The sequence below is a fragment of the Rousettus aegyptiacus genome, unplaced genomic scaffold (genome assembly GCF_014176215.1).
Source record: "Rousettus aegyptiacus isolate mRouAeg1 unplaced genomic scaffold, mRouAeg1.p scaffold_m13_p_5, whole genome shotgun sequence".
Classification (NCBI taxonomy): Eukaryota; Metazoa; Chordata; class Mammalia; order Chiroptera; family Pteropodidae; genus Rousettus; species Rousettus aegyptiacus.
The window spans coordinates 76,910,649-76,937,542 of record NW_023416308.1 but is presented as its reverse complement, the minus strand read 5'-3'; the positions used below and the strand labels follow the sequence as shown (position 1 = coordinate 76,937,542).

General features: G+C 54.0%; 1 protein-coding gene across 3 annotated transcripts in view; it reads right to left on the bottom strand.

The window, feature by feature from the left end:
* Nucleotides 1-3,333: 3,333 nt before the first annotated feature.
* PDE2A (phosphodiesterase 2A) overlaps nt 3,334-26,894 on the bottom strand; it is a 95,083-nt gene continuing 71,522 nt past the window's right edge. For all 3 annotated transcript variants that reach the window (XM_016157976.2, XM_016157974.2, XM_016157975.2), the window contains 27 exons: nt 23,249-23,358; nt 22,360-22,415; nt 17,466-17,525; nt 16,692-16,845; nt 16,401-16,453; nt 16,142-16,216; nt 15,998-16,039; nt 15,494-15,562; nt 15,114-15,244; nt 12,670-12,781; nt 12,170-12,209; nt 11,966-12,029; nt 11,479-11,551; nt 11,153-11,330; nt 10,803-10,915; nt 10,068-10,145; nt 9,084-9,206; nt 8,516-8,586; nt 8,111-8,233; nt 7,677-7,764; nt 7,403-7,450; nt 6,275-6,349; nt 6,028-6,127; nt 5,658-5,770; nt 5,306-5,344; nt 5,067-5,173; nt 3,334-4,729 (listed from right to left, as the gene is read on the bottom strand). In XM_016157976.2, the coding sequence (XP_016013462.2) occupies nt 4,519-4,729; nt 5,067-5,173; nt 5,306-5,344; nt 5,658-5,770; nt 6,028-6,127; nt 6,275-6,349; nt 7,403-7,450; nt 7,677-7,764; nt 8,111-8,233; nt 8,516-8,586; nt 9,084-9,206; nt 10,068-10,145; nt 10,803-10,915; nt 11,153-11,330; nt 11,479-11,551; nt 11,966-12,029; nt 12,170-12,209; nt 12,670-12,781; nt 15,114-15,244; nt 15,494-15,562; nt 15,998-16,039; nt 16,142-16,216; nt 16,401-16,453; nt 16,692-16,845; nt 17,466-17,525; nt 22,360-22,415; nt 23,249-23,358 (2,506 nt within the window). In that variant the 3' untranslated portion in view covers nt 3,334-4,518. The remainder of the gene's footprint in view (nt 4,730-5,066; nt 5,174-5,305; nt 5,345-5,657; nt 5,771-6,027; nt 6,128-6,274; nt 6,350-7,402; nt 7,451-7,676; nt 7,765-8,110; nt 8,234-8,515; nt 8,587-9,083; nt 9,207-10,067; nt 10,146-10,802; nt 10,916-11,152; nt 11,331-11,478; nt 11,552-11,965; nt 12,030-12,169; nt 12,210-12,669; nt 12,782-15,113; nt 15,245-15,493; nt 15,563-15,997; nt 16,040-16,141; nt 16,217-16,400; nt 16,454-16,691; nt 16,846-17,465; nt 17,526-22,359; nt 22,416-23,248; nt 23,359-26,894) is intronic.

The following is a 26,894-nucleotide window of genomic DNA, read 5'->3' as shown; positions in this document are numbered from 1 at the left end:
GAGTGCCAGAGATGAAAGAGCTGCCTAGAGAAAGAATTTTCAGAGATTTTCAGAGGTGCTCCTTCAAGTGTTCAGTCAGGTTTTGATCAATGCATGCCTTGGAGTCCTGGTTCTGCCACTTTCTATCAATCGACATATCTGTTTTGAGCACCTACTATGTGCCAAACTCTGAGTAGGGACATGGGCAACCAAAGCTGAGGCAGGACCAAGCCTTAAAGTGCGCCCTTGCCTAGTTATTTCCCAACCCGGAGAGAGGCTCTGCCCACACCTGATCACAATGCTGGTCCTGCCTTCCCAGGAATCCTTCCGCAGAGGGAGGCCGCTCAGCGGGGAGACACCCCCATGGTACATAGGATCTCACTCAGGTAAAATGAATGAACCTCAGTCCTGTAAAGAGAGCAGCTAAAGGGGCTGGAGGCCCCTAAGGAACATTTCCCATTTTCCCTGTAGTCTGTATAGAGTACCCTGCATAGGCTGTGTAGAGCCTGCATGAAGCGTGTGTCTGCGTGTAAAACAGAACGAGCGTGTGTGTCTGTGTGAGAATGCCTCTGTGATGTGAGTATGAGAGGGGCGTGTATGAGTGGACAGGAGTGAGGTGAACCCCACAACACACACCTCACAGACCCTTCTCTGACCTCTGGGGAAGTGAGGACAGGAGTTGGGTGCCACCTAGTGGACAGAGCTGCACTACAAGCCCCCACCCTCTTCACCCCTTATCTCCACCCCGCCCCCACCCACTCCAAGGCACGCCCAGAACCGACTTCAGATCCTTCTCTTCCCTCTTGCTCACTACCTCTACCCCCCATGACAGTCCTGCAGAGACAGAGACAGAGACAGAGACAGAGACAGAGACAGAGACAGAGACTCTGTCTTGAATCTCCTATCCGAGAAAAAGAGCCCTTAGAGAGGAGTCAGGCAGGAGGGGTTCACGCTCCAACCCTGGCAGATTACTTAACCTCTCTGAACCTCAAGCTACTTGGCTACACAATGATATGACTGTACCTACTCCACAGAATCATTGTGAGGGTTCGTGTAAAATAAAACCATTAAGTTGGGCGGGCCGGACAGCTACAAGAAGCCCTGAGGCCAAGCCTCATGTTCTCTGACCTGGTGAGGGATGCCTGCAGGCTCTGCGGACAGGTACAACCTTCCTGCCGTCCGCCGTCAGTTCCGCTGCGCTTCTCACCGGCTCACGCACGCATCCGTCCTTCGTGCCCGCCGTCCTGCCCCGCCTCCCCTCGCAGCGCCAGAGAGCTACCTCGCCCATTTTCCCAGGAAACTCACCTCTTGCCAGAGGCTCCACCCAACACCTGCTTGCAGGTGAGGGTGGCGCTGAGCAGCCAGCCCCCCAGGGTTCATGGAGCCGCATGGACCCCACCTTCTGGGGCACCTCCCCTGTCCTCCTTCTGCCCTCACCCCCATCCAGCTGGTCACCAAGTTGTGGCAATCCAAAGTGTATTGATTTCCTCCCTTTCTTGCCCAGACCAGGGCGCAGAGAGCAGCCCTGACCAAGCTCTCCTCTTGCAGTCCTTTCTCTGCTCTCCAGCAAGATCTTTTCTCAAATGATGACTGAGCCACTCCTCTGACAATCTTTCTCTGGCTCCTCACAGCTCACCAAGTAAAACCAAACTCCACAGCCTGCCATTGGAGGCCCTCCCTGATCTCTGGCCTTATCTCCTCCTTCATCTTTCCATCCTCCTCCCTTCCAGTGACACCTCTCCCCTGAGCCTTTGTATGAGCAGTTTCTGCTACCAAGAGTGCCTGTCCTCTTTCACTCAGGAAAGTGACACCTGCTCATCTTCCAAACCTCGCTGTGATTCTTCTCAGGGTTATGATCCTGCCTGGAGCCCCATGGACGTGCATCCCATAGGGTTGTCATGGCCTGTGGGCTCTGAGTTTGGGTCTGTCTTTCTTCACCAGGATGCTAGACCCTCCAAATCAAGAGAAAGGACAAAGTTAGCTCTGGGCCTCAGCTCAGGGTCCGGTATGTATGATAAAATATTTGTGAGTTGTTCATTCAATTTGGTAGCGAGGGATGTGTGACAGCATGGGCCTGGATGGAATTACATAGGCTTCAAAGGAAGTTTGGGCTGGGAAAAAAACATCACATGCAGGAGGGGGAGCAAGGCCCCAGGATCTGTACCCTGCTTGTGCTTCCCCTTTGCCCAAAGGCTTGTGGAAGAGGGACATGAACACACATTCAGGGTTGGGAGTCACAGACGGAGGAGTACTTACATCAGCCCACACTGATGCTGGTATTAGCTGGGCCCCGTTAGAATAGCCATCTCCTGTCAGTCTTGGGCTAGGAACTGACTACCACACCCACCTGGGGCCCATTGGTCAGACTGGGTCCTGAGCCGTGAGAAGACAGACAGATTGGAGGAGCCCAAAGTGGGGCCTGGGCAAGAGGTGGGCCTGGAACCCAAGCCTGCAAGGGAAGGCTAGAGGCCCTGAGACCATTCAGCCCAGAGGAGCACATTCCAAACCATAACAAGCTGTGGGGCAGGAGAAGCAAACAGGGTCTCTGGCCCAAATGTAAGGCTGACACCCCAGTGGTTTCAGGCAGGATGTCCCTGTCCATTTCCTCCCAGCCTTCCCCTTCCTCCCTCCCCCAGGAAAGCAGACCCCAATGGCCAGCCCTTAACATGTTAACCTTTACTGATCAGGGAGAGATGAACAGGGAGAAGAGATCAGAAGGATGCCGGCAAGTGAGTGACTGGCATCTAGAGACTTTTCCAGTCAGAGCCTCCTCGTGGCCCCCAGTCTGGACTCTGCCCCTCTGTCTATGCAGAGGCAAACACTTTCACAGCCCAGAGCAGGGGTGATGGCTCCACAGACACACCCCAGGGCTGCATCTGGTGTAGAGTCAGACTCAGGGGTATCCCTGCGGCAGGACTTATGTGGACACATCCCTGTGGCTAGAAGGCAGTTCACAGGCCCAGACCCTAGCTGTATGGGCACTCATAGCCAGAGTAGGTCAGCAGGCAGAGGGTCTAGGAAGAGCAGAAGACCATCTTCTCCAGGCAACCTCCCTGATTGTTTCAGGCCCCCGGTTCTCCCTTTTTAGTCCACAATCTCTGCCAGCCAACACGTCCTCTCGCTGCTCCATGCCCAGGCCTCCTTATCTGCTGTCTACTCCTGAGCCCCCACAATTTGTCATCGGACTAACCCAGGGGTGCCCCAATATGTCTATGAGTCCCCCAGAAGAGGGACTAGGCAGCAGAGGTGGGGGCTCCAGTAGCCAGAGAGTTGCAATGGACATGTGCCTCTCCCCCAATTCTGTTTTCTCCCAACCATATACACAAAGTCTGCAAACAGCCCCATGAGGGAGAGTTGGTAGAAAGAAATAGATTTATTCTCATGTACAAAGCGGTCAGCTCACAGGACCATATACAACAGTTGCACAGAATCCTAGAAAAACTCATCTCTCTAAAGGCAACTCCGAATAGGTAAGGCAGGTGGCCCCCCTCCCCCTACCCCACAACAAGTACAGAACAAAAGAGAAGGAAGAAGCTGCCAGGCTGACTGGAGAGACCCTGCCCTATGGGGTCTCCCAAGCCCTGGGGCATGGGTGGATATGGCCTTGAAGAGGGGAGAGACACCCTGCCAGGGCTGAGGCCAGGTTCTTCTCTGGCCGCAGGAATGGGGAAGGGGCTCAGGCTGAGGGAGTACACTCAGGGGCCTCTGAGGGACTCAGGGTGGCAGGGGCATTCCACAGCTTCTCCTGGAACTCCACAGAGCTATGGAGACTTTGATCTAAAAGAGGTCTCAGAGAACCAATTGTCTCACCCTCCTGTTTTGCCCATGGGGGAAGGGGCTTGCCCAGGGTCGCGCAGCCAGGAGGAAGCATTGCTGACTCAACAGGGGCCGGTCTCCCAGCCCAGGGATCCTTCCTGCCCATTGTTCCCATCCTGCTTTCTTCCTGAGGCCCCTCTCCCCAGAGCACTGAGTGTCCCTCTGGCAGCTTCCTCGTGAGGTCCCTGTATCAATCACCCCAGATCCTTGTCCCCACCAGAAGTTAGTGGTAGTCCTTAGGTCTCTCCCAACCTATGGCCCATGGCTATTTCCCATCCTCTCACAGAGCCAATGACTGTTTCTAAGGCCCGACCTCTATTCACTGAGATGTCCCACCTTCTCCTGGAATGAGGACCCTGGAGAGGAGAAAAGGGCACAGGTCTGGTGGGCAGGATTGGGGCCCAGGAGAAACCACCCAGGCTGCCACAGAGGAGTGGCTTGGGGAGGACTTGCCAAGGTGTGGTCAGAGGTACAGAGCAGGGCCCACTGCTCATGGGTCACTCCTATGTTCTCAGAGGACAAATAAAGTCTTGGTGAGGCTAGAAGTCTTGCTTCCATTATACAGACAAGAATGCTGAAGCCCAGAAGGTCAGTACTTGCCCAGGTTACACAGAAAGTTCTGGTCGAGAACCCAGGACCCATGGCTCTGTTCCTGGGGCATCTGGCCAGGTCAATGGAAGGTTTTGGGAGGAGGCCTGGGCAAAGAAAGGTCCTGGGAAAGGCTTACTCAGTGTCAAGGCTGCAACAGCCATTGACAGGGCCCCTAGTGCCATCCAGCTCAGGGACCTCGTATTCCTCATCCAAGAAGTCCAGCGAGTTGTTGCTTGGGAGGCCGCGGATGGTGAACTTGTGGGACACCTTGGTCCAGTGCTCACGGTTAGAGGCCACACGTTCATACAGCTCTGCTGCTTTAGGGAACAGGTCCTGCAGCAGCCTGGGGGTGCACAGGGGCAGGGTTAGAGGACAGAAGTCAGATAGTGAGCAGCAAGAAAGGTTAGGGCTATACCACAGGTAGAACTTCTATAAGAGCGTGAGGCATAGGACTAGACACCCAAGGAGAGCATGATGGTCTCTTTCCAGAGGGGATCAAAGATGAAGTGTTCATTTAGGGGCAAAGCAGGAGACAGCTGTGCCCAGAGGTAGGGGTATAAATCACTGGAGCTGGCCTGGGCCAAGCCAGCACCTGTGTCTGCTGCGATGGCCATGGTCAGCCCTGCCCCATCCCACCTTCTCTGTGCAGAGTCCCCAGAAGTCCCCATGAGCCCCCTCACTTGTAGATGGGCATTGCGATGTGCTCCATGAAGCTGATCTGCAGCTCAGGAATGTAAGCCTTCTCACGGTCCATCATCTCCATTGGCCTGTTGCCCATGGCTTTCTCCTGTGGGCATCAAGTCATCAGGCCTGGCCCTCTTCCTCTATTTGGTACCGAGGTCAGGCTAACTCAGCCCCTCCCAGCTCCAGGCCAGGAACCCACCCCAACCTGAACAGCCTGAGATTAGTCCTTACATACCAAGTCTCCCTGGGAGAAGAACTCTTTGTAGATCAGCTCCTGAAAGGCCAATGTTCTCATCAAATCCTGTGAGTGGGGTCCATCTACTCAAGTTCCTTAACAGCCCACTCCCAAGGGGGCAAACTGAGGCCTCCCTCAGCCCCACCTCAGGGTCCGACCTCACCATCCCCAGCCTGGCGATAGCCTCAGATGGGGAAGAGTGGCTGGATTCTTGCCCACCTCCCACCAGCCATTGACTTGCTGTGTGACCCTTGGTGAGTCTATGCCCCTTTCTGAAACTCCCCATCTGTCACGCTGGAGTGGTCTAGGTTTCTGTCTCCCCAAAATATAGCCAGGGTGGGGCAGCCCTTACTGCAATCTTCCTTGTGGTCTTCCAGCCCTTGGTCTGGTCAGAGAGGTCACAGGAGGTCATAAGGAGGCAAAGGAGGAGACTATGGTGCTGCTTGTTAGTTCGGTCATAGCCCACTGTTGGGGAGAAGATGGGGTCAAGGAGTGGGGCCCAGCCTCCTAGCATCCTCTCTCGGAGGACAAGGCCCCCAGGGCCCACCCCAAAGTGGTCTGGGGAATTTGGCACCCTGGATGGAAGCTGAGGGGCCAGGCTGGGTCTTCACAGTAGGTTGATGCTGGAGGGGGTGAGTCTAAACTCCTGGGGATGCTCTCCAGGCAAATCCCCCTCTTGGCGGTCCCTCCCAACTCCAAGGCCCAGGGCTAAAGGCACACACCGTCAGCCATCTTCTGGAGATCCTTAAAGATGCGAAGGTGGTGGGCCAGGTCGGTGGCCAAGATGATGTCCCGCATCAGGTCCAACATGCGCTGATAGTCCTGGGTGGGGGCAGGGAGATGTCGCAGCCTCCTGTTAGACACCCTTGCCCGCTCCCCGGCCCTGAGGAGCCTCTACCCATCAGCCCTTCTCCTGTCCTGAGCCATCTCCCAGCTCCCACACCCTCACCCCCACCCCAGCCCCATCACCTTTCGGGAGAAGTGGTCAAAGATGTTGCAACCGTGGGTGTTGAGGATGGCGATGGCTTGAGCGAAGTGGTGCCTCTGGGGGAAAAGGAGTGATGGGCCCCAGCTGGGGTGGGGGTTCCCCTTACAACTGACCCCAAGAGAGGGAGCAGACCTGGCCCAGCCCCGATCCCCAAGGTGAGCATAGCAGGCAGAAGTGGGGAGTCAGGGTCCTAGTTCCCTTTCTGGGCTCTATTTACATCTTTGGTGTGACCTGTATGAAGCCCTAGCCAGCTCTGAGCCTCAGATTCCTCAGCTGTCATATGGAGGGACACAACAAGGTAAACTAAACTCTAAGGGTCTTTCAAGCTGGAATGATTCTGAAATGATTCCTCAGAGTCCTCAGACACTAATTAATACAGCTAAGATTTGTTTGCTGACAAGGAAAGGCAGTGATGAGGTGAGGGCAGGGCCCCTGTCTCCTGATGTTGAAGGGCTGTCACTCGGAGGAGGAGCTAGCTCAGCCCAGGGTGCAGAGGGCAGAAGCAGGGCTGCCACCAGGCATCCTAGAAGGGAGCGAGACCCTCATCTCTGGGGGTGTACAAGCAGGGCCAGTCTCTAGAGGTGGGGGGCAGTGTGGGGCAAGGTGACATTGGAATTTTGGCTCTCGCTCTGTGCTGAGACCTGTGCCAAGTGTAGGGAACTCAGAGGGGCCTCAGATTTTGTCCCTGCCCCAAGAAGCCCCCTATTTGAGTATAGGTAGACCCAAACTAAAGACTCTAAGGCAAAACTGAGTGGGATGGGAGTGGATCCTGTCCAGGCTTGGCAGAGAAGGGTTGCACGGGGCATTCCCAGACATGCAAAGAGAATCATGCTAAATACAAGTCCTCGCTTTGCCAACTTGGGCTCCAGCATAACTGCAGCCTGACTCATACCCCCATCTGCACCTGCACCCTCCAAGCCCATCTAGGAAAATGAGCCAGACATGCTCTGGGGGTGGCTCTAGCAGTCCCGAAGAGCAGGGTTTGGGAACAGGAGGAGCTGGGTCGCAGTTTAAGTTTGCAAGTCATCTGCATCAAGAGAATGAGGAGGACAGGAGGATATAGGGAGAGGGGATGGAAGGTGGGTGGGGCTGGGGCAGAATGGTGGTACCTCCATGACAGAGCCCTCGGAGCTATAGAGCGCGGCCAGTACAGATTTCTGGAAAATCCAGGAAAATTTGATCATTCATTACACCCAGATCCAAGCAACCATCATATTAAGCTAAGCATTACCCCACCCCTACCCCCATCTCAGAGTCCAGCACAAGACCTGGGAGAGCCTCAAGCTCCTGGTCTCACCAGCTCCCACCTCTCCTCAGGCTGGAGAAGTGACACTCCAAGACACCCCGAAGAGGGTGCCCACTGTAAAGAGGACAGGGTCTCACCGAGGCCACTTGGAAAGAATTGTTTGTGCCTCTGTGGTCCAGGTCATGACACATGCAGGAAACAAACAAGGCAAATATCTCGATGTCCCTGGTTGGGAGACAGAGAGGAGAGAGGTCCAGCCAGGGCTCCCTTCCCAGGCCCCCAGAGGAGAAACAGCAGGATGAGATGCCCAGCACCCAAATGGCTCGGGACATCTAGTTCCCCTTCCTGGAAAGAAACCACAGTTTGGAGTTTGGCAGGCCCATCACTCCCTAGGTATGTGACTGCGAGCAAGTCTGGCCCAGGAAATGGGGCTATGCAATCTTCCTCACTGAGCTATTAAGACGGTCCCATGGGGCAATGCATGTAAAGTGTCTGCCATGGAGGAAGTGCTTCCCTGTCCCAGGGAAGGGGACCGCAGCAGCAGACAGATAGGAGAAGCGCAGCCACTCACTCGAGGTAGTTGGTGAGCTCCAGGTTCTTGTAGAGCAGGTAGCAGAAGTGGGAGACAGAGAAGGCATGCATCCAGTTGTGATAAGGGGGATCCCGGTAGCCCTTCTTCACCATCAGACAGAATCTGGAGGAGGGGAGGGGGCAGCAGAGGGGCCTCAGGCTCTCCTCCTTCGGGCAGCCCCACTGGCTCTGCCCTGCCCCATTCCTTTCCTTTCCTCATGGTCCCAGTGTCCAGGAATTGCCTCTCATGCATGGATACTCCCCACCCCCACAAGACTTGAGTCTTCCCTAGTTGTCCCAGAGACCACTTCTCAGAAGGCTGGAGGCTATGGACGTGAGAGTAAAGGACAGGAGGAGGCAGAGACAAGAGCTGCCTGCCCTAGAGGGGAGGGCTGAGAGCACACACCGGGCCAGTGTTGGGCAGTCGATTTTGTAGTTGTTGATGAAATTCATGTCTTGCAGCATGCTCAAGATGGCCTATGGAAGGTGGAAGGGAAGGGTCAGAGGGATCGTCAGTTTCAAGATGGGGCCTTTGCCTTGGCCTTTCTTGAAGCCTCCAAAATTTTGGAGTCTTAGGTCTTTAGATCTATACTAGAGAACCACTAAATGGTAGCACCAAGCATTCTCAGAGCCAAGAACTTTTAGAAATATAGGATCTAAGAACACTTGGAACCAAATTCACACAAAATCTTAGAAAAAGTGGGAAGCAAGGTGCCGACCCTGAGGCTCCATTCCCTGGGCATTGTTGGTTCTGGAGCAGCCCTCAGCAATCATTCAGCTAGCCCCTCGCCTGTGGGCAGGCCCTGTGGCCCATGCTGGCAGACTACATGCCCACTCCATCTCTAAGGGAGACGCTATAGCCTTCCTTGATGATTCTGGTTTGCTAGGAAGTTCCTGTAAACATCTAACTTAAATCTCTGCCTGCATGCCCTCTGCCTCCACAGTCCAGTGGGTGGCAGGAAGGGGAAGCTCACCATGGATGTGTCATCCTCTGGTAGAGAGCGAGGGGTATAGGTAAAACTGGCAAAGTTGGAGTCAATGGCAGCCACAGGCTGGATCCCGTCATGGAGGAGTTTGGTGTATTCGTCATCAGAAACCTACAGGGGACCAGCCAGGGATTAGAAGATGACCTCCACCCATTTAGTGTACTTAGCCACAAATTCCCACAGCAGGGTGACCCTTAATCCAGAGTGCATGCTAGTTGAGCCATCTACTCCATGATTGACACTGGGTAGGAGATCACTACCCTCCCCTTACAGCTCTGTGGCCTACCTACTGTGCGTCTTTATTGAAGATCATCCTCACCTGTAACAGCTTATCCTCAGCAAAGACAGAGGACACCCCTTTGTGATACCCCCAAGCCCTGGTAGCCTTTCATAGACACTAACTTGAAGATTCTTTATTTGGAGGTACTGTTCCAACGTCCAACCTCAATCCTTCCTACTACAGCTTTGACCCTATCCACACAGTCTGGAACACTTAGGTTTAGACACAGGTGAGAGGAAATGTTCCAATCAAAAATGACCACCACATAGCCTGACACAGAGTCCGGAAATGGGATAGAATATCATAATTAGGACTTCCCAGGACTCAGGATCATTGTCCCCAGGGGATCTGTGGGAGAGGCCCTGAGTGGGCCTCTCAGGCTTCAGTCATTCCTCAAATGGGAGTGATCCCTTGACATGGGAAGCCACTGGCCAACCCAGGTTCTTCCCTGGGCTAGTCCTGCCACCAGCCTTGGGGCTGAGCCAGAAAGTGCCTGGAATAGGCTGTCCTGAAAGAGAGCTGGAGGCCAGGCATTGCGCTGGGTCTATCTTCTTATCTTCAAGAGAGGGTGATCAGAAAGCTCAGCCTCATCCTAGGCCCATGAGGATAAGGGAAGGAAAGGAAGGAACAGGTGGGCCGCAGGGGACCTTCGGACTCTGGGAAAACATATAGAAGCTCCTTGCAAGCCTCACCTTCATGTGGTACATCATCATCTCGTTGGCGAGGTGGCTGCGATACTGGGCCTCATTCACTTTCTTGTAAAGGAGGGACTGAGGGAGAAGGGAAGGAGGGAAAGATGAGGCTCAACCAAGGTGGCTGTGATAACTCAGAAGGCCCAGGAGTGGGACAAAGGGGTAGATAGAGAATCCCCCTTCTTGTCCTGGGCTGGGCCGTTGAGCTTCCGCCCAGAGTAGGGAGCCCCCTCCAACTTTCATCAGAACGTCCCCTTTCTCCTCCTCCCAAGGCCAATTCCACCTGGCACTTTGCATCCCCTCTGGAGCCTGCCCCACGGCCCACAGCAGAGAAAAAGAAGCAAGATGAGGGATAGTGTCAGGGATCGATGGGTTGGAGTCCCAGGCCAGAGCTGCCAGCTCTGGGCAATGAGACCTGACATTTCCCAAAAAGAAGCTGACCAGGGGCTTGGGTGGCGGTTTCTGCCAGAGGAAGAGGGGTGGCGAGGGTGGGCAAAAATAAATGAGATCTCCCATGGTCCTGGGAGGCTAATGGAACCGGATGGGAAACAGTAAATTTTCAGAGGGGAAATTGAGGCCAGAAGTGACCAGCAGACACTGAAGGTTGCATAGCAACCTAGTGGCCAGGCTCTGACTACCAGGCTGGACACAGACGAGTCTGGATAGAACAAGGACAACCAATGTAAAGAGGAGGGCAGAGCGTCCTGCACTGGCCCTGACCCTGTCCCCACTCACATGGGCGATGCTGATGCCGCAGTAGATGGAGAAGGCAGTGGCCAGGTCCTCATCGAACTTGCTGAACCATGGTCCGTTGATCTTGTTCACCAGCTCTGCCACACCGATGACCTCTGGGAGCCGGAGAGGGGCTAGGACCGGCTGGTGGATGTGTCTGGCGGGGATCTGCCCTCCCAGGGTGTCCTCAAGGGCTGTCCCATGCCTGGGAAACCCTGTCCCTTCTGCTCAGGGACGCTAGAGCCTTGGGGTGGGGTAGGGTTGCCGACCCTCTTGCTAGACTCTGCCCAACTCTGCTCAGGTCCCGCCCCTCATGCCCCGCCCCGCCCCGCCCTTCCGCCAGGAGCTCGCACCCTGGTTCTCATTCTTAATGGGAAAGCAAAGGATGTTGCGCGTGCGGAAGCCAGTGCTGTCGTCCACGCCACGGTAGAAAAGCGGATGTGCATACGCATCAGGAATGTTCAGGATCTGGCCCGTGGTCGCCACGTGGCCCGCGATGCCCTGGTCGGCTGGGATGCGGATCTCATAGCTCTGCCGGGGCAGGCATGGGTAGGGGATGAAGTTAGTGGCCGGACACAGAGCAGACCATCGACTGTCCTGCCTGCTCCCCGGTTCCCCCTGAGGACACCCGGACCCCACGACCATGACCACACACTCCAGGCCCGCGGCCCTGACTCACCTCGTCCTCCACCACGCCCCCGTCGAACACCTTGGCCACCAGCTCATTCTGATCCAGCAGGAACACTGAACAGCTGTGGGGAGACGGCTTTGGTCCACAGGGCCCTGACACCCCTCTCCGACTACCCCCCACTTCTCACAACTTGAGGCAAAGCCTGGATGTCCGACGCCTGGAAGGAGTGTTCACTAGTGAGAGATTTCTCAGCATGGGCTGACTCCAGACATTAGTCCAGACCAACGTGGAACGCCTACTCTGTGCCACACACTGTATTCGTTGCTGAGGACCCATGGCTAGCAAAGAGAGCCCCACCCTTGCTGTAACTGGATGTTACAGCCTAGTGAAGGACACTGGCATGAAATAAAGGATCACACAAAAGGTGACAGAGTCCCACAAGAAGGCAATAGAGAGGGAAAAATGGGGAGACAAGGGGAGCATGAGGACTGAGGCCTGGGGCCTCTCTAGCCCCTCTTGGGGTGGATTCACTCACATCTCAGCGTTGCTGAGGTTTCTGGCCTCTGTGATGATCTCCTGGAGCAGGACAGAGACGTCATCTGTGAGAGGGAGAAGAGTCCGGGGCAGTGGTGAGAACAGGCTGCAGTACGGAGGCCAAGCTCTCCCCCCTCTCCTCCCCAAAACTCCAGCCCCCCACTCCCACCCCACAGCAAGGCATGGAGGAGGACAATGCACTCACCCAGGTGAGTGAAGAGGTTCTTTGCCACTTGGAGAAGAGCCTGCAATGGAGAAAATGGAGATCACATGGGTTCACTGGGGGTGACCCTCCCCAGCCCCCTGCCTCCAGCAGACCCAGAGTCTTCTCATTCATCTCCTAGGGCTCTCAGGACATGCTGGAGACTGGCGGAGTCTAATTATGTCATTTGGCTACTAAGTGAAGGAGCAGGAGGATAGCCTCAGTGAAGATATATAGAAATATTGAGTCTCAGATATGCGTTCACCTCCGACTCCAACCACCCAGATGTTGCTGTAATACCCAAGTTGAACACTAGAGGGATACAGTGCCTGCAGCCTTCGGCGCTGTTCTAAGAAACTACTGACCCTCCTCTGAAAGAGGCCGCTAGGGTACTAGGTAATCTCTCCGCGGTGGAGACATGGGTTTTTCCTTTGTGGATGACTCTCTGGGGCTGAAAGCTGGGTGACATGGTCCCCGAGAGAGGTGTAAGGCAGGTCACTCACCTGGCACTCACACTTGAGCTTCTGCTCCTTCTGAAAGGCCAGGGTGCTGGTGAGCACCGTGCTGGTGTAGTGGAAGCAGTGTTGGATGATGTGTTCATCCTGGTCCGTGAATCTGGGGGAGGAGGACAGGGGTCACTGGGAAGGAGAGAATGACAGACTTCTCTCCTCATTCCTCCTTACTTCCATTCCTCCAGGAAGCCATCTCAGAGATCTACCAGCTAACCATCCCTCTCCTCTACTGGGGCTGCTCACTGTACAGGCACCTTGGAGCAGCTTCCTTCTCAGACTGGGGGCTCCCTGAGGGAAGAAGTCTCATTCTCCCAGCCCAAAATGTGTTTTCCTCCTCAGACTATTGTTTCTTGAAGCCAGAGCCATGTCTCCCTCCTCTGACTTCGGATTTACCCACACTAAGGTTTGATCTCCTCCCTCAGACTGGAGACTTGCCCTGGCCAGAGTTGGGTCTTCTGGACCTCCCAAGGAGCTCTTTCATTCTCAAGGAGAAGCAGCGGCACTGCACTATCTTGTCCAGCTCCTGTCACTATGCTACTCTCCCCAGCTCTCCCCTAATCTCTGGGCATCTCTCAGCTTGAGCCGTACTAAAATCCTCATCCTTCTGAGAAAACCTCAGTCTCCTTCACACTTTCATGCTTTTCCCCACAGTTTGCTCTGCCTGGAATGCTTTTCCCACTCTCTTCCCTCTGTGTCCTGAAAATAAACACAAGCTTTGAAGGCAGGGGCTGCAACTGACTGTATCACCCCATGCCCAAGGCAGAGCCTCTTACAGGAAAGATATTTGGGAAGTGTTTGCTAAATGTCTTATCTGTACTCTACCTCTGCCCTTGCTAGCAGCCCCACAACACTCCCGGCTATAGAGATTCTGGAGTCCCTGTTCTCTGAGCCCCAGGTAGCTTCTCTACAGTCACTGCTTTAAGCTGAACCCCATGTTGGCTGATGAAATCATTCAGCATTCACTCCCTGAAATACGTGAGACCCAGAGATGGCCTTGCCCCAGCCCTGGGCCTCAGGGCTATCACCAAAGCCCCACCTCATTTCCTTTCCAGTACCATCTCTCCTCCAGGTCTAGGGCTAAGAACTCAGTCCCACAATCAGCAGTGAGAGGTCACAGCCCCTGCTAGACCCCCACTCACTCTGCACTCTTCTCCTCAAAGGCCTTTCTAAAGCCACCTGGTCAGCACACAGTTGAACACAGTAGATGCTCCAATGTGTTTACCAAATGGCAGACATTCTCCCACCATTAGCATGACTGCCAGTACCAAATGACACAGATCCCACATCCTCCCTGCCTCAGCAGGTTCTGCGTTATGCCTGTCTTAATTTCCCCAGGTCCATCCAACTGCATATACAGCTCTGTGCTGGCAGGTCCTACTGCACAGACCTATGACTACCAGATCTCTACCTCATCCCTGCAGACCCCATCTTTGGGCTTCCGATACCTTTCTAGTCCCAATATCTCCTGTCTCTACTTCCTTCAAGGGCTCCAGGCCCTCAAACCCAGCCTGCTTGCTCAGGCCCCAGGGGCTAAGCATCTTGTCATCATCTCTGTACATCTCTCAAATCCTCACCTGCCTGCTCCTCCCTGACTTGGCCCAAACTGCTAGACCTGCTGGACCAAGTGTCTCAGCATTCACATCCTGAACTCCCAGGACAGACAAGGCTAATCAGTAGAGGGGCTCCTGGGTAAGAGCAGAAGAGACACCCAACTCTGGCTTGGGCAAGTCTCCAGTCTGAGGGAAGAGACCACAATACTAAGATCCAGTCTCTACATGATGCTTCAGGCAGCTACTGCCAATTAGTGAGTTGGTATAGGACATGAAATCTATGTATGATACCACTCCTAGGCCCCAAATCTGATCTCCACTCTTGAGATATGCTTCCTGACTAAACCTGTTTGCCTGACTCTGTGCCCTACCCACCACTCTGTTTTGAATGATTCGTATAGCTGCCCTTTTAATGCCTCTAGAGACTCAGTTCAGCCCAGTCCTTAAGCCTGGGTTCCCCTTAGCCATTATTCACTATGTCAATGATGCTCTGTGGGTCCCAGAGAGTTTACCCATCCATCAGGGAGTTCCCAGCAGAAATGTCAAACAAGCAAGTAGGGGGAAAACTAAGGGGGAAGAAGACTAAGACCCTAATAGTAGATAATCTCAACTGCAGGAAGTGGGCAAAGATAAGGGGGAACTCACTTGGATCTCAACATGATTTTGAATTAGCCAAAATGAGTGATGGAGCATCAACAATTACCTGTGCCTCGGTTGCAGCAGCTGTGAGGACCAAGCATTCTCATAATCCCATAGTCTCTTGTACCAACAAACCATTCAGTCCACCACTACTGGAATGCTACCCTTTCTGCACTGTTATCCCAGTAGAGCCCTGTCCAGCCTCTCAGCTCCAATGCTTGATCACATCATCCCACCCAGACTCACAAGTCTCCTCCAAGCTTGTTGAAAGCGCAGGCCAAGGCCACCACCTGGTCAGTAGCCCGGCTGATGACAGGGACACAGAGCATGGCCTGAAGCTCACAACCCAACATGCTTTGCAGCTGTTGCACATCCTCCTGCAAAGGGGAGGTGAGTCAGGGGAGTATGCTTTCTTCTCCCAGCCCTCTACCCTACTCTGTGACAGGAAGTTCTAAGGGACCTATGTAGGGTAAGAAGTGATATGACATGGGGGTGGATTGGGAGAAAGTGCCTGGGTTTTGTTTCCCACATTCCTAGGCTGCCCTGTCCCACAAACCCTAGCCCTGAGGATTAGACAGTGGGCTCCCCCTTGCCTCCTCCCCTGGTCCAGCCAGGCCATGGCTTACAGAAGTGAGATCTTTCAGCTGGATAGACTTCTTATCTTGTACCACTTGGCCCAGGTGTCCCATCGTCAACTGGAGAGTGAGGAGAGACTGAGTCAGGGCCCAGCTCTCCCCAAGGACCTCTTCGGTCAGTCTGAATAGTGGAGTCGACACAAGGGGGAGGGGGAGAGTTCTGCTCCTGACCAGAATCCCCTATGCAGGACTTTAGGGTTTTCCCTAACCAGGAGAGAAAAGCAGACTCTAAAGATTCTTGTTGATCTTAAAAGATTCTAAGAGTCCAATCTGAAAATATTCCAACAGAAGTGAACTGGTCCCAAGTAAGCCTCTCTGTAGATTGTAAGCGATTTCTCTCATAACATTTCTAATTAGATCATAAGATCCAGATAATTCCACCAGAGTCCAAGAGAGTTTAGCAGATCCCAGTCCCTCTGGGCAGATCCCAGGAGTGCCTAGCTTGCCTCCCATGCTCCTGCAGACTCCAACTCGAGGAACAGATGCATGACTCACCGGGAAGCTGATCTCTTCTTCCAGCACTTTATCTCCAATGACCTGAGGAAGCGAGCAGTGAAGACTCATTAAAGGATGGGCAAAGTTTTTCCCCTCAGAGACCCGGGTCCCTCGCCCAGCGTCACAATAGACCTGGTTCCTCACCTTACAGGAGAGCTGTAGATTGTCTTCAGACACCAGCAGAAGGCAGCAGCGGGATGCCTGGGTCTCCTGTTGCAGCTGAGAGGAAGGGAGAGAGCGAGAGGCTGACTGCGGATCTGGGCCACCCCCACTCCCCACCCTCTCACCTCTCGGAGGCTCCTCAGGTAGATGGAGGAGAGGGGAGGGGCAGGACGTCGGAATCTGAACTGAGATGGAGGGCTCACGGGGACGTGAGCACAGATGGCGGGGACTAGGGACTCACGTATTGGAGGACTTTGAGCTGCAGGGAAGAGGCATCCAGGTCATAGAGTTCCCCTGCAACCGCGGGGCGCGGGTCAGAGAGAGGGCGGGTAGACTCCCCCAAGGCCGCGCCGCCTCAGGCTCCATCTGCCCGCCCAGCCCCTAGAGCTCCCTTCCGATCGCTGCCCCGCCCACCCGGCCGCTCCACCTCCCAGGCCTCGAACACCCAAACAAGGCCCTGCCCACAAACAGGCCCCTCCCCTCCATATTCGACCCTGCCGTGCCCCCAGGATCAGTTCCAGCCGGTCCTCACCGCACAGTTGCAGGATCTTTCGGTCCTGGTCAGTGTAAGCGACACCGCCCTTCTGATCTCCTGCAGTCCCCGCTGGAGGGTTCTGGGCAGCTTCGGGGGCCGCGCCAGGTCCGCGCTGCTGCAGGGCCTGCACCCTTCGCAGGGCTACCAGGGTCTGGGACAGGCCGAGCAGTCAGTGAGCCACTTGCCTCATCTTTACCGCGCTCGCCGCCTCAGGACCCCCTTGCCTTTGCTCAAGCAATTCCCTCTGCCTGCGGTGCCTAATGCTCCACCCCCGTTCTAAACAACTCATCCCTCGGCGCTCCATCTTCCTGTGGGATCCCATGGCTCTTGGAGCGTCCCTCTGTCCATGAACAGATATGTATAGGGTTGGTCTCCACCCCTAAACCCATATTCTTCCAAGACAGGGTAGGGCCAGATTTCTCCATCTCTAGCACCCATGGGGAGGAGACCTAAGTCCATATTAAAGTCACAGCATTATAAAATATCAGGAAAGAGCCTCAATATCATTATGTGGATAATCCTTCCTACGCAGTGACGAGATGTTTGACTCATCTCACCAGTACCCTAAGTAGGTCAGTGCTATCCTTATCTTCATTTTCAAATGAAACACTGATGCTCAGAGAGGTTAAGTGACTTGCTCAAGGTCACACAGCCCAAAGGCAGTGGACTAGAACCCAGGTCTGTCCAGCTCCCTGGCCGGATCACCTTCCCCCCAGTTGTGATGAGAGTCTTTAGCAGTCCCCATCCTATGCTAACCACACCCAAACTCACATGCTTCTCCACGGCTTGAAGGCTCCACTCTTCACTGTCACTCAGCTGGCCACAGTGCACCTGGAAGGATGTGGGAGAGGGACCAGCGGTGACCTCCCCTAACCTCCTGCCTTTGGCAGATCGCCCTCCCCATGCCTGACACATACCTGTCCCCACCAACACACATACACTCCAGTCTGTGGGCTTCAAAAATAAGCCCGTCCTTCTGACCAAGCACATGGCTCCAGGAAAATACCCTCCTCCAGGAAGCCCACAGCTAATCCAAAGAAGTGGAAATTTTCTGATCTCTTTTTCAGTCACTGTTTCCTTAACAGCACAATCCAGGTGTGTAGTGAGGGAATGGGGAGGTGAGCTGGGACCCCTCTCAATCTCCTAGCCCATGGAGCACTTTAGGCCCTGATAAGGGAATCAGCAGAACGAGCTTCAGACTCCCAGCTCCATCCTTTCTAAGTTGGGGTTTGAGCCATGTCTAGGTTTGGGGCAAGGGAAGACATTTATGATGTATCTGCTGTACCTTAAGAACTTGGGAAGATGGATGAATAAATGAGTGAATGGATAAATTAATGGAGTGATAAAGTACATTGCCTTACATGCGATTCTCACCACTCAGTAAGGCAGGCTTCCACCTTGCAGATGAACCATGGTCCAGAAAAGCTGAGCAATTTGCCCAGGATCACAGCAGAAAGCGGCAGAGTTGGGACGGTACCAACCACTCCCTCACCTTCTTTGCCCACTTTCATCACCACTCCCACCATCCTGTCCCTCTCCAACTTCCCCGTGTCCTTCACCAGGAATGCCCTCGGTCTATCTTTCATACTCTGTGAAGTCCCTTCCCCTACCCCTGCTTGGGTGCTTGATACAGAAAATGAGAGAGGGAAAGAGAGAGGCCGTCTGGGGACCCACTGCAGGCTCTGCCAGCAAAGCTCCTTGTTTGCGTCACCAGCTTCCGGTGCCTACTCAGAGCTGCTCACCACCTTTGGGGCACCCTGTGGTGATTGCACTGGGGCTCCCTCCTTAATCTTCCCTCTATACTCAGCAGCCCCCCACCCCCTGCCCTAGGTCCCCTGCTAGGAGCAGATGGAGAGGAGGAGACCAGCAGGTTATCAGGAAGCTCACATCTTATCAGGGCAGGATGAAGTGGGGGATGCATTTGGGAGGGGTGCAGGGCCTCATACCTGAGAAAGAAAGAGAAGGTAGACTGGGTGGGTGGGAACTTAAAGACTGTGAGAGCTCAGAGGGGGAGGGCATCTGGGAGGCTTCTAGAACTGGCACTGAAGCATGGGGAAGACAAGCAGAACCTGAAGAGAGGGGGCGCTGCAGGCAGGAGCTGTCCCGGCAGTGCTGGGTAGTAAGTGGTACAGGAAGATAAGGATCCAGGCAGGAGTGGGTTCATGGTGCCACAAGGAGAAGGACCTTGTGTGCTAGGCTAAGGAATTGGGCTTTAGCTTGAGGGCTGTGGCCTATGGCATGTAGGCGAACTGGAGGGAGCAACACCGCAGGAAGACCTGGACGAGGCCTGGGCATCCAGGACGGTGTTGAAAGTCAAGCTCTGAGTAAGGCTCCATACATGACTCCCATAGGACAGGGAGTCGACAGAGGGGTATGGTTCACTTGCATGTGGTTTTTGTGAACATGTTGGCATTTTACTGTTAGTAGGTGGGGGAGGACACCCTTTCTTGCTCCTTCCACCTGGACCCACCTCTCAGAAAGAGGGAAGGTTAGGACCACTTTATAGATCTGGAAGTAACCAGTTCCTGGGCTGCCAAAATGGCTTGGTCCCAGTACAGAGCTGGGAGACTGAATGAGAGCCTCAGAAGGCCAAGGGAAAGGAAGGACTCATGGAGCTCTCCTGGACCCCCTGGATTTCCCCGGATCCCACCACACACTCCTGGGCCGCCTGAGCCCATCCCCACCCAGCATGCGCATAAAACACATATGCGCTCTCATGAGGATCCTCAGTGCCCCCAGCACATACTCACATTCATACTCACACTCATTCTCCTATGGAGACACTTGGGTGTGTGCTCATGTGTGCACACACAGACACAGACACAGACACAACAGAGTGCAGTCACAGACTCAAAGACATCCACACACCCACACTCATAGTGTCTGTATGTGCAAATTTATACATGTACAGAGGCTACTTAAGTTCACATACATAAGAGCCAAGCACACACTTCTGCCCTCCCCCATATGTAAACACACCACCACCAACAGTCACATATAGCTTTTTGCTCACCAACAGAAACATACTCTTGCACCTACTCTTGCTAATCAGGGGGTTTGTCTGGGACTCACTGGCAATATTCAGTGGTGGGAACTGGAGCTGTAGAGAAGGTTGAGAGCCCAGAACAGCCCCCACTCCCCTCACCCTCACCTAGTTCAACATGGCTAGTTGCCTGAACACCCCATCCCCATGTAAGGAGCTGGTGTGGCTGGCACAGCTGGGGGGAAGCGTGGGCAGAAATCACGCATCAAATGCCAGAGACCAAGGGCCGCCTACTCCTCAAAGGGACTTATTATCCCAGAACTGAAGAACAGAGCCAAAGACTCCTTCCACACAAAGAGTCTGCAATCAAGATGCCTGGATCTGTGAGCTACAGAGAGGCCCAGAACTCAGCCAAGCAGCCCTGCACCTGGACCGCATATTCCTCAGAGAGCCCTCCCTCCATCCACCGCATTTCCATCAGGCCCCAACATTCCTAGCAGGGCTCCCTGGTTTTCTTGCTTGTATTTAGCATCATCTGCAGTTCTATTCTTATTCTGCCTTCTCGTTTGTCTGTCTCCCCCACTCCTCCAGACTGTATGGTCTGTGAAAGCAGGTCCTCTTTGGTCTGTTTCCATCACTGCTGTGTGCAGCACCTAGCACACAGTGCCTAGCAGTGCTTGAGAAACAGTCTTCAATTGATGGATGGGTGGATGGGTAGATGGATAAATAGATGGATGGAAAAATGGATCGATACCAAGAGCAGAGACTCAGACATGGGAATGAGGCTTGAGGAAGGAGCTGGTGAGTTAGCCCTCCCAAAAGATCTGCCCTGTGGCACTCCCTATACCCTCTGCATCCTCTGTTCTTGGGGTCTGGTAGCAGCTGGGAGGTCCAGGCCTGTCTGTGCTGCCTCTCAGAGGATGTGAGATCCTGTGGCCCTGGGAGCACCAGGAAGCAGGACAGGAACTGTCAGATACAAGGATGCATTGGGAAGAAGGGTGTCCTAGAGAAGTAAATTTCTACTGGGGTAGGAGGGCATGGGCTTGGAGGTGAGGCAGACCTTTCAAGAGCTCTTCACTGCCCAGAGTGTTTGAGGAGGTGTGGAAACAGTTGTCGGGAACTTCTCCTGGCAGGCAAAGCCCTGGGTAGCATCTTACTCAACGGCGTGCACCCCACACCTCAGCCTCACCAGGATCACACTCTTCCCCCAACACTCCACCACCCTTTTCCCTCCCTGCCTTTGCTCATCTTCTTCCCTCTGCCTAGAATATCCTTTCCCTTCTTCTCTGCCTGTTGATCTCCTACTCATGCCTCCCAACCCTCCTAAAATGCTGTCTCTACTGTGAGGCACCCCTTGCTGCTCCAGCCTCTATCACTAGAGCACCTGCTAGCAGCATTTATTTCTTTTGGCCAGTGGTGGTCTCAGGGTGTCTCTGCCTTCCCCAAGGTTGAGAGCTTCTAGAAGGCAGAAATAAGTCTGGTTCCCTTCTCTATTCTAGCACCCAGCCTGGAGGAGAGTCCAGAGCAGAGTTTTCCTAGGGTGAGTTAAATTCAAGTGATCTGACTCCATCTCCCTCCCCAATGCACAACATACACATACACACAGGCTCTTCTCCCCCCAGGAGAAGGCGGAAGCCTGGACTTCTGGCATAATCTGAGCCAAAGTGGATGGTGGCCATGGCAATCATCCTCCTGCCCACAAGATGAACAGCCTTCCAGATATCTTCCCCTTGGGGGAGATGCTTCTCTTCTGACTCAGCACTCACAGCCCCAGGAAGTCTTTCTCAAGAACCTGACAACCCAGACTCTTTTTCCTCAACCAAGGTGGGCAACCAAGCCTCGGCCCCCAACCCTGACCTCTGTGCTAGCCCTGGTCCTCTTCAAAGAGACCAGCTCTTGCACAGATTGGGACCAAAGGAGGAAGGGAATCAGTGCTGAGAACTCTGTGCCAATAGTAGATCTGTTCCCTGCGGGAACAGAAGCTGGGGGGTGGGAGAAACCAAGGGGGACGCTTCTCCCTCGCTCAGGCAGATGGGGTGCTGAGGAGGAGACCAAGCCAAGTACCCCTTCCTTCCCCTCCTCTCCCTTCCTCTTCCCATGGTGTCCCCCACCCTGACTCCTCCCCACCAACCCCCACCTCCAGCAGCTCTGGAAAGGTCAGGTGCCTCAGAAACCTTTAATTCTGTTTTAATGAGCTCAGAGGAGTCCCTGGGTGCACCAAGACCAGCTCATTTATCTGTCCGTACCCCAAGTCTTCCCCTTATTCAGGTAATGGTGATTCAGGAGAGCTAACCCTCTGTTTCTCGGACAGGAAAAAGATTTTGAACACCCTCCTCCCACCCCACACACACACACACCCATAAAAGAGAAGAGCCTGGAAAGCAGCAGAACCTGCCCAAAAAGCCTGGCTGGGCCAGGAACTTTGTCCTGCCCAATCAAGATGGGACAGAGGGGTGGGTTGTGGAGGAATTCCCAGACTTCTCCCAGATGCCTATTTCTTCCAACTCCAGCCCAGCTTGCTGTTCTCAACATGCGTGCGCGCGCGCGCACACACACACACACACACACACACGCGCGCGCGCACACACACACGCGCGCGCGCGCGCACATACACACGGGCTCCATCCACTGCTCCCTCCCCTGCTCTCCTCTCCCCTCAAATCACCCCACAAGGGCTCTTACCAAGATGACGGCTGCCACAGCCCCAGCCTCCTTGTCCACCAGCGGTATGACCAGCACTGAGGGGGAGAGGGCAATGAGGTGGTCCTTTGGGGCCAGTGAGGCTCAGAGATACTGAGCCGAGACCCAGGGAGGGAGACAAAGACATAGACAGAGGCTGGGACAGAGACAGAGAGAGACCCAGAGACCCAGAGAGACAGACAGGGGTGTCCTGAGGCAGCAACAAAAACAGCCACAGCAACGACCCCTGCATGGAAGGAAACCCTCGCTTGATAGCTTTGTTGTGATCCTCCCAGCAACCCTGAGAGGGAGGGAGGCAGGTAAGGCTGAGCACCCCTGTTTTACAGATTGGGAAACTGAGGTTCAGAAAGGGGAAGTGACTTGCCCAAGATCACACAGCAAGTCAGGTCTCCTGACTCCCAGTCTTGTGCACTTTCCACATCGAGACAGAGGACAGAGACCTAGAGAGACTGAGACACGAGGCAGAGAGACGTGGCGGACAGGGGGCATGGAGAGGAAGAGAGAGAAAAAGAGAGACAGTGACAGAGAGAGCATGATAACAGCTACAGCCCGTCTAGCAACAGGCACAAACACATCATCACTGTGGCCACCGGCCACCAAGCCCTAGTGTGTGCCAAGCCCTTAACATGCGTTGTTCGCTCCTCCTTGCAACACCCCCTCAAGGCAGGTTCTATTTTTCCCATTTTACAAATCAGGAAATGGAAGCTCAGAGAGGTTAGTAGCACAATACAGAGAGAATTAGATGGAGGGATTGCTACAGACAGAGCAAAAGAAAGGAGATTGAAAGATGAAAACAGGGGTAGAAGACAGATGTGGTTTGGGGAGCAGGGGCACAGTCCCTTCCTGCTCCTGCCCAGCTCCCAGCCCCTACCTTGGGTGTCAGGAGCCAGTGGAGCTACCAGCTTGGCCAAAGTTTTCCCCTGCAGGTCTGAAAGACCCAGTCCATTGCAGCCCAGCCGCTTCTGGGAGATCACGGCCTCTCTGAAAAAAAAGACATGATCTTACCTCTCAACCCCTGGATCAAAGAGGACAGGCCCTAGCCCAGGGACATACGGTAGGTTGGATTCTGCACATCTGCAAGGATCTGGACAAGTTGACTTGTTACAGGGCGGACATGAGGTGGGCAAATATAAGAGTCGGGGACCCTGATTTCCCCATAGAAGCTCAGACAGCCACAATTTGGCCTCTAGTGCCTCTTGCTGGTAGATACGTGAAAGGTAACTCAGGACCCAACACAAATCCCCAGAGCAAGAAAAGCAAGGGTGACTCTGCTGCGGCTACTACTTAGGCAAGTGAGGCAAGTGACCTGACCTCTCTGAGCCTCCCAAGGAGAACTAGGATGGAGGAGAGTAGAATCTTAACTAATACCTTCCTCAGAAAACTATTCTAGAGCCTTTGGGTGCTAAGCAGGGAGAATCTAGAGATAGTTGTCATACCTAAAGTTTATCATGCACAGTCCAAGCAACGTACATATAAACTCAGAATTCCCAGCAATGCTCTGAATTAAATATTATCATCATCCTCTCCATTTTCAAGTGGAGGAACTAAGGCACTAAGAAGTTAAGTAAACTGTCCAATGTCACATGGAATCAGTGGTAGAGCCAGAATTTGAGCCCAGGTAGCTGACACCAGAGCCCACACTCCTAACCAGTATGCTTAAAGCTTCCTAAAGGCCTGAGGGGGTGTGAGCCTTCGACAAGGGGTTAGCATGACTGTTGAGGAGGCAAGGGCATAGGTGCGATGGAGGGAAGGGGAGGTGGATGTGGGAAGAATTTGTTTCTCTCTGCCCTCACCACACATGCCATCTTCTGCCACCATCACCACCCCTCGCCCCGACCTTGCCTCTGGCTCTTCCTGCTTAATTAAGTGCCTGATTTTTCACCAAATGTCACTCCTTGATGAATAATCGTCCTGGGTTCCTCATCTCTCATGCTACCTCCACTTAACTGTGTTTATAGAAGATGGCTGGCCTAAAGAGAAGAGAAATTTGGGGATGGGGAGTTGGAACTCCAGTGTGTGTAGAGGGGGTCATTAAGGGGACCCTGGCAGAGGTCAAATGAGGAATAGAGAGGGACAGCCTGTGAGTCTTCAGATCAGGAGATCATAGCCGCTAGAGAAATCAAGGTTGAGCATCTTGGTCAAGGTCATACAGGCTTCTGAATCAGACCTGTTTGCTCCTGGCCTCTGTTTGAATTTATAAGAACTATCAGTGTCTCCCACTTTCTAGCCATCACTCCCTAGATCTTTAGGCTCCTGGCATGCTGGGCTCCAGTTATGGGCTCTCTGACTGTGCCCAAACCCCCAGGAACTAATAGGGATCTAGGTTGGCAGGAAGGCAACAGCAGCCACTTTTCATGATGACTAAATTGATAAAGACTGAGGCTTCATGGAGGCAGGGGGCTAGCCTGGATGACTCTAAGCCAAAATCCCTCTTGTGGATCCCACCCAGCCACTTGGCCCATCTGGTTATTGGGCAGCCACAAGGTGGTGCTGGTCCCTGCATTGCTCATCAGTGAGAGTGGCAGCTTTATCCAATGACCCCTAACTCTGCACTTCCAAACCCCTAGGACACAGGGCTGCCTTGGCCACTCCCCCTCCTCCACCTCGCAACCCCCTAAAGGCACCCTAATGAAGAAATCTGCCCTGCCCTCAGCCTTTCTTCTCTTCTGCACAAAACTTCCTCTGTGCTCATGGTCTTGTAACTCTCCAGCTCCCCATCTCATAAGCTCCAGACCCCAGATACCCAAAGGCCTCCTGGAGACTTACCCTAGATATCCCTGAGGTTGTCAAAGGCACCCAGTCCCAATCTGAACTTACCCTCACCACCACTACCCCCGAAGTGGCACAGCCATCCACTGAGCCCTAGTGGCGTGCCCAGCCAATGGGTGAGTCACCTCTCAACTGTCCCCTACTTTCCATTCTCAAGCCACAGCCAAGCTGAAGCAGAATTACCTTTCCCCTGACCCTGAAGCAGATGCTCCCCCTGCCTCCTGCTTCCTGTAGGGTCCCCTAAATCCATCCCCTATACAAGACCCAGAGCAAGTTTTCTCTAAAGTACTTATAGGACCATTCTACTTGAAGTCTTTCATTCCACAGAGTATTTATTTAGGGTCCTTCTGGGTCAAGTTTGGTATTAAGGACTGAGATGGGAAGAGGAGGCAGACATATACCTGACTCCAGGAGTCCCAGTGTTGTGTGGGCACTGACATGCAGACCCATGCTTAAGTGCAGGAGTGAGGGCTCTGACAAAGGAAGAGTGAGCCCAGCCTACCTTGGTGTAGGATGGAAGTGGGGTCAGAGAAGGCTTCCTGGAGGGGAGGATGCCTGAGTTGAGTCCTAAAGGACATTCAGAGGTTGTGAAAGCAGACAGGAAAGGACGTGCGAGCAGAGGGAACTGTCTGTGCAAAGGCTTGGAGGAGAGAAAGAATGTGTGTTTTCCATGTGGTCCAACTGCAAGGAGGCTGATGTGGCTCGACATCAGGGAGCAAGGCCCGAGGGGGGCCAGGACCTTGAGGAGCTAGGCTTGATCCTGAGGGCAATGGGAGCCCCAGGATGAACTTAAGCAGGAGAAAGTAAAGGTCAGGTTTGGCTGCTGGCTGCTGGGTATAACGCTCACCTAGAGAGGAAGGATATGAGAGACTGGGAACCCAGTCTCAGTGAGTGCTCCACAGTCTCAGAGGTCCCTGGATAGCAGAGGAGAGCCTGGGCTGGGGCAGGTCCCACCGAGCGCTGGGGTCTCCAAAGATCCTCAACCCTCAGGAGTCCTGCAGCTTGGCACCTTGCTCTGCAATCTCCTCTCCCTGGCCCAGTCATATCCCATGGCCCTAGGCAGGGCTGTGCCAGACCATGCTCACCTCAGCCCACGCACATACGAGCCCTTTTCCTCTGCTGCACCCTTCCCAGAATTTATGTACTTGTCCACCTCTCCCCCCCCACCCAGGTGGGTGGGGACTTCATCTACTGCTTACATCCCCAATGGCTCTCTCCTCAACTCAGAACCCCTCACCTTGACTCCTCTCCCCTCCTGACTCTCCTCCCCCCACCTCCCTACCTCCCACTGTCAGGCTGATGGTGGGGATAAGGGGACTCCACACCCCAGAGCCAGCTGTCCAGGTTGAAGGCTAATGACTCAGCCCTGGGCACCTGGGAAGTCATGATCTGCCCTGCTGAAGATAAAGACAGATGGGCACGAAGTGGAGAGAAATGGGTGTGAATTTTATGATGGTTCTGTGCATTTAACAACTATTTGTTTAGTGGAGAGAGTAGAAGGAAAGGCTTTCTGTTGGTGGGGTCGATGGCCTGGAAAGAGCTGGGTGTCCCGGCCCCTTTCCTTTTTCGGAGACAAACTGTGATTCAGGCCAGGACCTGGACCCTCCTTTACCTCTCTTTCCCAGAGTGTGAGACTCCAGAGGTGGGAACAGACTATTCCCTGTGTCCCTCGAGACAAATCAGAGGGACAGAGAGATTCTGCAGTGAAAGGGGACCAGGTCAGCTCTGAGGAAGAAATTTCTTAAGAT